At 34.9% G+C, this 11,691-nt stretch overlaps 2 protein-coding genes across 5 annotated transcripts; one reads left to right on the forward strand and one right to left on the reverse strand.

The window, feature by feature from the left end:
• The first annotated feature begins 852 nt into the window (after nucleotides 1-852).
• Nucleotides 853-5,456, forward strand: LOC144544246 (uncharacterized). Of its 4 annotated transcripts, none has more exons than XR_013508184.1 (4): nucleotides 853-1,363; nucleotides 1,824-3,059; nucleotides 3,160-3,410; nucleotides 4,955-5,456. XR_013508184.1 is itself a non-coding variant. In XM_078292693.1 (4 exons), exons 1-4 carry the CDS (start codon nucleotides 1,262-1,264, stop codon nucleotides 5,038-5,040), a joined length of 681 nt encoding a protein of 226 aa, XP_078148819.1. In that variant the 5' UTR covers nucleotides 854-1,261; the 3' UTR covers nucleotides 5,041-5,456. The 4 variants fall into 4 exon arrangements, 2 of the variants coding, with proteins under 2 accessions (XP_078148819.1, XP_078148820.1); XR_013508185.1 differs by having other exon boundaries at nucleotides 3,163-3,410; XM_078292693.1 differs by having other exon boundaries at nucleotides 854-1,363; nucleotides 1,824-1,896; nucleotides 2,991-3,410.
• A 9-nt stretch (nucleotides 5,457-5,465) lies between these two features.
• On the reverse strand, nucleotides 5,466-9,079 carry LOC144544244 (glutamate receptor 2.7-like). The gene is made up of 4 exons (XM_078292688.1): nucleotides 8,798-9,079; nucleotides 7,211-8,502; nucleotides 6,069-6,369; nucleotides 5,466-5,954 (listed from the first exon to the last, which is right to left on the reverse strand). Exons 1-4 carry the CDS (start codon nucleotides 9,045-9,047, stop codon nucleotides 5,542-5,544), a joined length of 2,256 nt encoding a protein of 751 aa, XP_078148814.1. The 5' UTR covers nucleotides 9,048-9,079; the 3' UTR covers nucleotides 5,466-5,541.
• Nucleotides 9,080-11,691: the final 2,612 nt, after the last annotated feature.

Genomic DNA, 11,691 nt, shown 5'->3' on the forward strand with positions numbered 1-11,691 from the left:
GTGTCCCCTGCGTAGGCGGGCCATTCTTGATTACTTTTGGTTTCTTGGTTGGTTGGTGTTGGGTGATAATTGACAAGTGAAGCGAATGGGGAATTGGGGATGGAGGGAAAGTTGATATTTAAACCAAAGGGAATATTGGAGTCGATCCATGAACGGTGCAGATTGCATCCATCAAATGGAAGGGGCGCATCATGACGTGGCAGTTTATTCATATTACGGATTTTCACGAAACCTACCACGTCATATCCTTACAGATCCCAATAGCACGGATCTTTAGACGACACCGCTTTCTCCTTTTTCCACATCATAATTCATAATCCCAATTCTCAACTCTCAAGTCTCAACTCGAAGTAGCAACGTCTCGATTTCGCCACAGGAGATCTGAAAGAAATTGGTCACCAGGGCGCAGGGGAGTAATTCGTATCCTCTGAGATATCTCAAACTTTGCGTGACTTTATGAAAATTCCCAACCGTTTAAATACGTTTTGCACGAATCTCAAAGCACACATAATACAGATCCGCTACATCAACCCCGAATAGGCACCGGTCACGTCGGTCCCGCAAAAGTTGAGATATCTCAGAGGATTCGCACTCTCCTCTACAGAATATTCTTTCTCTATCAGGTAATTAACCTCCTCTAGTTAAATACGACAAATAGAAGGAAACTACGTGTCAGAATCCGGCAAGGAATTGAGGCTAATCCAATTCGATGGAGACTCAGTTAAGACAAAGGAAGAAGAAGGAAGAACTCAGGGCAGCGGGGTCAGGAGTTCGGGCAGGAAATTAAACAGAAATGAAACACTGCTAACGGGGCCCAGTTCTAAGCATCTGACCATGAACCCTGAAGAGATATACGACTGTCCAGAGGGTCCCAACAGGTCAGCCATTCCAGCAGAGCTGTACATGGAGTTGAAGCGGCAAGATGAGTTTGGGAGATTTAATTGACGGATTGGATTAATTCCAAAGACAGCCGCATTGCCTTTGAATAGAGAATTAGGCTATGGATTGAATTTATGAAATCAGCTATCAATTATTTGCAATTTCATCTTTTCTCTTCTTTGTTGTTCTTGTATTTCTTACTGAGAGCTAATAAAATTCACCCCCTTTCTTCTATTCAATTCGTGTTTTTCTATCTTAATTCAAATTCTTTGTTCTTGTTCGAGTTGAGGGTCGTTACACTACGGGAGAGAACTACAGCCAGTAATAAATCCTAAACCCCAAGTAACTTTTTTTTTGCCTTGTTTTGTTTTTGACAAAATAAATGCAGGAGATTGGTGACTTGGGTTCTGGAACTGGAGGCTTTGTTGGAGAAGGGGCTGCTGAGAGGTGTGCTGCATTAGGGCTCAGGCAGTACAGATCGAAGGTACTTTGAAGTTTTTTTTTACTGGTATTTAGATTAGAAGAAAGGACTGAATTTGATGGATCCAAACAGGTGTACAAAAAGGTCTTGATTGAAACAGTTCAGTTCTACTACTACACCAACAGTTCGGTTCTCATGTAAAATTTCTTATGCTTTTTACTTTGTGGCACATTTTTATTTGGAGAATGCGCAGTTGGTTCCTCCAGTAGGATTTGGTATATATATATAGTGAACTTGTGAAATGATTGCAATTTGGTGTTATGCAAAATTGGTGATAAAAGTTCCCAAAATTGTGCTGTAAACAAAAATTGAGCTGTTCAATTAAACTTAGAATAACCCAATTTGGCCTCCTCCCTACCCTCACATGTGCAATTAAACAAGCTTTGGTGCTTTGTGCAGCTAGGGTTTCAGAACCGTTCTATGTCAACCTCAATCTTCAAGTTCTTATATAATTTTATTTCAGGACAACCAGCTGCTTTATTACTCTTTAGGAAAGTTTGAGAAGCTACAAAAAGTGGTTCTAACCCAGATATATCGTAAGTTCATCAGAGCACACAAGCTCACCTCACAGTGTGAATATGAGGAATAGTGGTAATGATACAATTGATAAATAAACAGAAGTTGCTATGATTTATCAACCAACCAGGAATGGTTTCTCAGCATTGAGAGACAAGTAAATGGGAAAAGTGGCTATTGAAATTATTGATTTTTTTTTTTCATTTATTAGTACTTCCATCAGTTGTTTGACATATTATCAGGTCTTAAGTGCAAATTATACTAAATCTACTTTAATATTACTTTTGACTAACAATTTATATCCATTTGCGTGTTAGCATTTGTATCGTCAAACATTGCAGAATAATAATATTTTGTTAGGGCTCAATACAAAAGGGGCTGCTGCCTTGATTTCAGTTATTATCATGTAATCTCTCTTCTACTTGAAGAATGGCAAATTGGTCATGGGGCATCTTGTTATGTTGTTATACCTCTAATCAAGAAACTAGACCCCATACAAGTATGCTTTATTGACCAGTAACAGTCAACTTCGCGAGAAAGGGGAGGTAGCACAATTGGCTAGGAAAATGTTCTAGAGTTGTTATACCCAAAGGTCGAGAGTTCGATTCCCCCTCACGAACATTGGTAGCTACTACCAAGTTTTCAAAAAAAAAAACAGTCAGCTTCGCATAGTTGGATGGTGTTGGCATGTGCTTTGCATGTTTATCCTGCCATTGCATCCTGGCACACTGACGCTAAGAGTTATTCATTATGACAGGGGGGATTATAGGAGGAAAGCAAATGATTAGTAAACTTCATGACTTCTTTGATTCTCTGAGTTTAAAGAGAATGAAAGTTAGATAACTGGATATAGTCTTAATAGTCTGGCTAATGAGAATTATACATATGAAAAATTCAGATCACATATTTATTACATTAGAAAATACTAGCTAACTAGCTACTGGATTACTCCTATCGTCGTTTCATATCAACTATCATATCACCAACTACAGAGGAAAATGCCCAAAGATTCTATTAACTAACATAGCTGCTTATGATCTTTTGACACAACCCACTAAAATAAAGTATATTAAAAATTCAAATCATAATATCATGTTGGCATTTGTTGGTGAAGTGTCAGGGTTACTTTCAGGAGGTGATATGACTACAACATCAACTTGTTCTTCCTCCTGGTTTATAGTAGGTAAGGCTTCAATATCACTCTCATCAGTGCTCATTTCAAGGCTCATTACTTTAATGTTCTTTTTCCCTTTTTTACATAATGACATGGTTGCAAATATTAGTAGACAGATTGTGGAAATAACTCCTGTGATGAGAAAAAGCCCCGAGAAGCTGACAAAGGATAGTGTGTTTAACTCCTCAGTGAGGCTGGCAGTGAGTCTGGCACTGCTCAGGCGGTTTGAGTCTCCTATCCATTTCTTCTCAATTTGGATTATGTCATCCCCATCTGTTATGTTGAGGATTGCTCTTGATATGTCAGCAACCAGTGGAGAACCCTTGGTGAAAGCCTGTCCATCAATTATATATCGGGAAGGTAAATATGGTATCTATACTTACTATTGATTATTAACAAACAAATTGTACAAACAACAATTAAATTCTGATATTTCTTTTTTTGAACAAAAAGGTGATCTCAATACTTTGTCTGAAAGCTGAATCTGTATTACTTATTTTATGAAGAAGAGATTAATTGGCAACATAGAGCCAAATTGAAATGGTATCCAGAGGGTGATTTAAATACTAAATTTTTTCACACTATAGCTTCAATTAGGGAAAAGAAGAATCTAATCTTATCATTAGACATTGAAGGACAAAAAGTTTTTGATGAAATTTTTTTAAGCAAGCATGTCACTTCCTTTTTATAAAGCTTTGGTAGGAACAAATACTAATAGGGATACTAGATTATACCCTAATATTTGGGATTCTTCTCAACAGCTTATCTTAGAACAACAACTGTTTTTATAATAACCCTTCGCTTTGGAAGAAATAAAAATTGTAGTATTTTCTTGTAATCCATCTAGGCCCTGGATGGATTTTCATTTTAGTTCTATCAGTCCTTTTGGATCTTAATTTATCTTGATATACAAAAAAATTGCAATGTCTTTTATTTTTATCACTTAGATTCAGCAAAATTTAATTTAGCTTCTCTCTACCATATCCAATTAAAAGCCAATCAGCTTGAGTAATTGTAGTTTTATGTTAATTACAAAGTTATTACTTATTAACTGATAGACTTTCAACAGCAATGGATTCCTTAATTATTCATTCACAAATAGCATATATGAAGGGTAGATTTATTATAAAAAATAATAAAATATAGTTGTAGCCCATGAAGTCCTTCATTAAGTCAAGTTAAAAAAGAAAATAAGGAATCCTTTTTAAACTTAAATTTGAAAGTAGCTTGAAATTGTAAGGAACTAGGGGGATTAGGAATATTAAATTTTGATACCATGAATAAATCACTATTAGAAAAATGATGGATTAGATATAATGATTCCAATGTTAAAGGAATTTGGAAAGATATAATTAGAGTTAAATATAACAATTGTTGTAATATTTGTAAATTTTCACCTTTTTGGTAAGCCATTAAGGCTGATAGTACAACAGTGGATGTAGGTATCAATAAGATAGGCAACGGAAAATCCACTCAATTTTGGTTGGATGGATGGCATAGTGACCGTGCATTAAAAAGTATTTATCCTAATATATTGATTGTAGTTAAACCTAGTTTGAGCAAGGGTTAGATAAGCTTAAATTTGTTAGACAGCTAGTAGGAAATTTCTTACTTGAATGGAAACAATTAAGTTTCATTGGTTTGTATCATACCCATTCATTACTAAATTCTGGATATGGTTAGCTAAACATAATGGATTTCATTATAATTGTTACTTATATTCAAGATCTTTGGCTCCTAGATGCTGTAATACCATTAAAGGATAAACCCTTGTTAGAAGGGGTGCAATTTTATGGGTTGTATATATGCTTAGAAAGAAATAGAACATGTTTTAACAATACTACTTGTAGATCTATCCAAAGTTTAGCAATTAAGATTATATCCTTAGCTACATTCTGGTGCAGGAGCAGGGGTGCCAATCCGTTTCTTCAATCTTACTCTAATACTTCCTTTTGATGTGAAGGATGTGGTACCAGTTATAGGTACATAGGGCATAGAGGAAGATTTGGCAACAAGGTCTGGAGATGTGGCTTCAGATGGCTTGATTGAATTCTAAAGAAGCTAGGGGTCAAATAGCTAAAAATTTAATAGTTGAATTGTTAGGGTTCCTATGACAGTAATTTTGTAATAATATAGTAGTAGAAAGATGGACATGTAAGATAGGTTAATATTGCTTATGATTTTGTAATCTGGTGACTGGTACTTGTAGTTTCTGAAATAGAAACTGGTGAGGTTCAACCTCACTTTGATAAAATAAGGAACGAACAAATTTCCTATTTTATCAAAGTTATTTCCTAGTGGTACTTGAAGAGTATGGTGTTGAATAATACCGACTCTTGATTTTTTTTATGCTGAGTCACAATGCCATGCTTATTAAATATCAAGGACTCTTTCTTTACTTGACTACAGGTTGTCATTTTTTGATAGCTTTTTGCTTGTGTGAGCATATATATGCGATTAGTTCCTAGCATATGAATATACATGATAAATGTTAACTTACAAATCCGAACCCTCCTGTCTTGTAAATCGGACCAACCATAGTATATGACTTCTGGTTTTTGGCCAGGAACAAGTTGATGTAGGGAGTTTCATCGATGATGGCAGCGACTCCTCCATGTGCACTTCCTTTGTTGAGTGCGTCAGCATATTCCTCACAATAGTAACCTATCAATTTTGCTCCGTCAAAGCCGTGCTGCTGAAGTAATTCGCCCACGAAAGAACCTCTATTATATCCGACATGATCACCATTCTTAATGAGATCATAAATGTCAGTTACTGTTGGTTGAAGCTGTTTTACCGTTAACCTCGATGAAAGACTAGCAGTGTAACTTGACGTCAATATAAGCAGGAAAAAGATGGACACAATAGCAACCATCTTTGATAGGATGCTCTCTAGCTTCTCTTCTACATTTATTTGCAAATATGTTAGCTTGTCTAACATTTTAATTTTGGGATAACCGATTGTGTACAAAAAGTTTCTTTATATATGTTAGACAATTTTCTGATAAGAGAACTTACGATATGCGAACAAGGATAATTGCACTATAGTTCCGACATGCCTTGATATAGATCTCTTGAGGGGGGCCCTGATATTTGGCTCCAATATCAATATGGTGATGCCAGTGTAGATGAGATATGCCAAGCTCCCCAGCCATAGATCAAGAGATAATGGCTGCAAGAATATAAATGTGTTTTTATTTTCAGCTTGCTTGACTGGCACAATCATTGCTACTCCTGAGTCAGTGTATGGCATCGAGAAGTCAGCATAGAGTGTACGGTTGTGCCTTATTGTGATGTCCCCTATAACTATGTCATATTTCTGCAAGACAAAGCTCTTTATTCATATTTGGGTTTGTCAAGTATTGATCGATCATAGATCAAAAGAAGTGGGAAAAGTAAAAAATAGATGCTATTTTTTTATGCAAGCATATAACTAAGTCCTAAAATAATGAATGACACACACACACACACACACACACACACACCCCATTGCTTGATTAAAATTGGTTGCTTAATTATGGTGACAGGATTGAAATTCAAATAGGAGGTTCTTCTGGATATTTAGAGGTGGAAAATTACTCCAATCTTTATCTCAAAAAAAAATTATATTTGGAATCCACTGCCAAGGTTTTAAAAAAAAAATCTTTATCTCAAAAAGAATTTGGATGGCCTAATTAGTACAATTTTTTATCTTAAAGATAATGGCTTGACTTCTAATCTCTCAGAAAAATTGCTGTGTTGTTTATAATTACCAGCAGTTATTTAAAAATTAGTACCTCAAATAATAATATGCATGATAGGAGACTCAAAATACAGTAGAGGAGAATCTTAACAGTATCAAGAACAAATTTAACTTTTAAAATAGACGTATCAAGAAAAAAAATTCATTTCAAAAGTTCGACACAACAGAAGTCATATATAATGGAATTTAAAGTAGGATTTCCATCTTTCTCTCTCAAAAAAATAAATTGAATAGATGTATTGTTATCCAAGGAATAAAAACTGAACTCGAGAGAAGCAAAATAAATTAGTTATACAAACCTCAACCATATTTAATGAAATTAATAGCAGTTGTTGCTAGATTACTAATCATATTGTTTGTGACAAAAAAAAGAAAAAAAGAAAAAAGATTTAGCTATATTTCAAAAGGAGATGCGTACCCCAAGATAAACTTGATAGACCAAATCGTTGTAGGTGACTGAGTCCCCAAGCATCCCTCCGAAATGTTCATATTCGAATGGGACTGCATAAGGCAATCGCTTCACAGCAGCTTCAAACACATCAATCGAGTACCCGCTTGCTTTTGTTGCATTTGTATGAGGGTCTATCTCCACCTTCATGTACTCAAGACGTGTACTGACAGTTAATCCAACACGTAATTTTCTCCCACTGACTGGGATTTCCCAACCCTTGGGCACAACAATTGTTTCCCCTGGCCAAATGACAGGATTTAAATCTCCTGGTAATGTTGAATAATATCCCTTCTTCTTGCTTTCATCTGCATCCCTTGATAATCCTTGTTCTTCACTCCAATATCCAATTTCTCTTATCCCCCTTCCAACAATGTTAATTATTTCAAACGAGGAATACCGCAACTGTCCATTTATTAATTCAAAGTTGCCACTCAATCCTCGAAACTTGACATTGACGATGGCCTCAAGAAGTAGTGGTCCATTGGGAAAGACAGGCAGCATTTTGGTGTTTTGTACCCGTACTTCTTCTATGGCCATTGCTAGTGCAAAGATGGTATCATAAGCCCATAATGCATAGATGCTAGGGTCATTAGACGTTTCTTGGGGATTGTCTACTTGGAATCTCCTTCTCCATCTGGTTGTGAAGTTATTCAACTTGTCAGTCTTGGGTACATATAGCCGTACACCTAGAGCCCCCTTCATTGCAATGGTAACACTTTCATTTAAGGAATCAATCATGTTTGTCACTCTATCTGTCATAATCCATACATAACCTTCACTCATCATACCTGCTTCTTTGGCCTTCAAAATAAGGTTAGAACCCAAGGAAGATGACATGTGTACAATAAAAACCCTTGTTTGCATTGTCTGTAATTTGTAGAGTTTTAGCTTGATTTGGTCATCAGTTGACAACTTTGATATTAAGCTCCGGTACAGGATTCGCACATTGATCTCTTCAAGGGCATCAGCAAGGAAGGGGAGAATGCCCCGTCCAAATTCAGTATCTTCATAGATTGGAACGACCTCTCGCCATCCATAGGCTTTGATGAGAGAGGTAATGGTTTTTACCTGAGCGGCATCATTTATGGTTGTTCTGATAAAGTAGGGCAAATTGATGGAGGTAAGAGTGGGGCTAGTAGCTGAGAATGAAATTACGGGCACCCGGCTTGTGTTACCGAATTCAGAGACAATGACAGCTTGTGAGGACTTCTGAGGTCCAATGATGACTTCAGTCTTGTTATTTTGTAGTAAGTTTAGTGCTGCAAGAAGATTGAAGCTTTTAGACCGGAATTTAAGGGGAAGGGGGTAAAAAAAATAGAAGAAAAGATATCTACTGTAGGTTTGTTAATCTAGAAAGAATAAAAAATTTACAGTGGGATTTGGTTCAAGTGAATTACAAACCCGAAGACCATAAATAATACAATTTCGTGTTGGCAATTAATTGTTTGATGACTATATTTTTAACTATGAATACTTGACATTGAAATAAAAGTTGATCAGTACTTTGCACAATCAATAAATACATTACTACAGTTTAATAATTTGATCAGTCACCTGCTAATGTAGCCTTGACATTGTCTTGGTGGGAATCTCTGATATCAAGCACAAGTCTGTTACTATAATTCGAATGTACAGTGTAGAAATCTTCCACAGCCATCTCAATGCTTGTTCGAGCCATTTTGCCCAGAAGGGTGTCCAAATCGAGTATAACTCCTACGGAGATATTTCTGTTCGAATTTTTACCTGTAACAACTGAACCTATGATAACAAAGAGGAGAAACATAAGTTTGTTTGGTTTACCCATTTTTATGCACAGTACACTTCTCTTTATGTTCTCTCTTTATAGGCTGCATATGACTTCATGAATTTACTTTGACAAATCAAGGAAAAAAATGACACCATGAGTTTACTTGACAGAATTTCCTAGTAATTCACTTCTTGACGTTTCGGATTGTCATTAAAACACAATATCCTATTGATGTTGAGCTATTTATTCCATTGAAGAATGGTGATGATTTGCATCATAAGTTAAAAATCAATGATGGACCTCGCTAGTTAAGAAACAAATTGAAATGGGTAAGTGCATGGAATGCTCCTCAGGTCAGTGCAGCGATCAGTGATCACTAATAAGTTGATAACTAAATTGATCCATTAATTTGTATGGTAATATTTCAGCCTATATAATTTATACTTTACTTAATTTCTCTGACATATTTTGATAACTTGGCTGGGGCTGACCAGAGGTTTATCAGAATAATTAATTGGCAATATTACATGAAGTGCAAGCAAGATAAATAAATTACAAATATCAACACGATAAACAAGCCGGGCCTATAAATCATACAGCATTGATCCCTGCTCTCCAAACTATTTTCTGGATAGATTGACACGTCCGGATTTTCGGCAAAATTTTCTTTTAGAAGTTCCAATTCCGGTGATTCAAAATTATGTGGAACTCTTTAAAGGGGTGTTATAATTAGCTTTTATATTTTGAATTTTCTCATAATCAAGAGGCATAATGGTCAAACATGTTTTGCAAGAGAACGTGGTGTGTTTAATTAAAGTTAATTTTGCTATCATTAATAAGTTATGTGTGAGTTTTATTTGATCATGTTAGGAGGAATTAATAAAAGTAGTAGTTCGTGTTATTTTGTTTTGAGATGTTTTTTGAGTGATGCTTATATATATATAGGAGGGATCCAATTACATTTTTTTTGGTGACACCAAATTACACTATTCATTTTCAAAGTTTTCATATTTCAAACAGTCGATTTAAACTGTTCAACATGATGGATATATTAAAATGTGCTTGCAGATCAAATTTTATATTTTTTTGAATTTTTTTTACTATTTATTAAGTATTTTACAAAATCGTTGTTTTCATACCATTGAAATTTTGTAATTATCTTAATAAATAGTAAAAAATTCAAAAAAATGTAAAATTTGATCTACAAGTACAGTTTAACATATCCATCATGTTGAACGGTTTGAATCGACTATTTGAACTTTGAAAATATAGGGTATAATAGTTTAACATATCCATCACATCTAATAGTTTTGATTAATTTTTTGGACTTTAAAAATTAAAAAACGACTTAGTTGCACGGAACCTCAGGAATAATCGATTTGATATTAGCCAACTTATATATAAATAAATAAATATATATATCTATATATATATATAGGGCACGGCTAAATTGCTGCCGGTAGCATTTCAGCGGAGGTGCTGCCGGGGCAATATCGTAATTTCTGATGTCCAAACAACAAATCCAAACCGTTAGATGTTTAATCTATATTATAATCTACTTGGAGACCAAATTTTACATTTTTTTGAATTTTTTTACTATTTATTAAGCTGGTTTGAAAACTGCTGATTTCAGTAAATTTCTGCAGCATTGAAATCAACGGTTTTCAAACCATCTTAATAAATAGTAAACAAATTCCAAAAAATGTAAAATTTGGTCTCCAAGTAGATTATAATATAGATTAAACATCTAACGGTTTGGATTTGTTGTTTGGACATCAGAAATTACGATATTGCCCCGGCAGCACCTCCGCTGAAATGCTACCGGCAGCAATTTAGCCGTGCCCTATATATATATATATAGAGAGAGAGAGAGAGAGAGAGAGAGAGAGAGGCTATGGTGCATTGCAATGCATAGGCACCCTTGTGCATTGGTTTATAAATCACCAATTCAAAATCCAAATGACCGATCCAAACCGTTCATCTTGTTCTCCATATTAATATGTACTTGGAGACCAAATTTTACATTTTTTACAAAATAGTAAAAATATTCAAAGCACATATTAATATGGAGAAATTTTTTTACATTTCTGGACCATCTTGTTTTTGAGACCGTAGCACGGATGTCCTCATGCTATCCAAAGCATCCAAGCCTTACTCATATATATATATATATATATATATATATATATATATATATATATATATATATATATAGGATTTGGCTAATATGCTATGGGTTGCATAGAGGCCTCCCATGCTATGGCTCAATATTCGAGTTTTCAAAATCCTAATGGTCGATCCGAACCGTTCATCTTGTTCTCCATATTAATATGTGTTTGGAGACCAAATTTTACATTTTTTGGAAATTTTTTACTATTTTTTTAGATTTATTGAATATCGTTGTTTTTTAGACAAATCTGGACCATAAAAAACAGCAATATTCAATAAATCTAAAAAAATAGTAAAAAATTTCCAAAAAATGTAAAATTTGGTCTCCAAACACATATTAATATGGAGAACAAGATGAACGGTTCGGATCGACCGTTAGGATTATGAAAACTCGAAAATTGAGCCGTAGCACGGGAGGCCTCTATGCAACCCATAGCACCGTAGCCAAGTCCTATATTATATATATATATATATATATATATATATATATGAGATGGGCTATGGTGCATTGCAATGCATGGACCCCCTCATG

Source organism: Carex rostrata, chromosome 26 (genome assembly GCF_964058835.1).
Source record: "Carex rostrata chromosome 26, lpCarRost1.2, whole genome shotgun sequence".
Classification (NCBI taxonomy): domain Eukaryota; kingdom Viridiplantae; phylum Streptophyta; class Magnoliopsida; order Poales; family Cyperaceae; genus Carex; species Carex rostrata.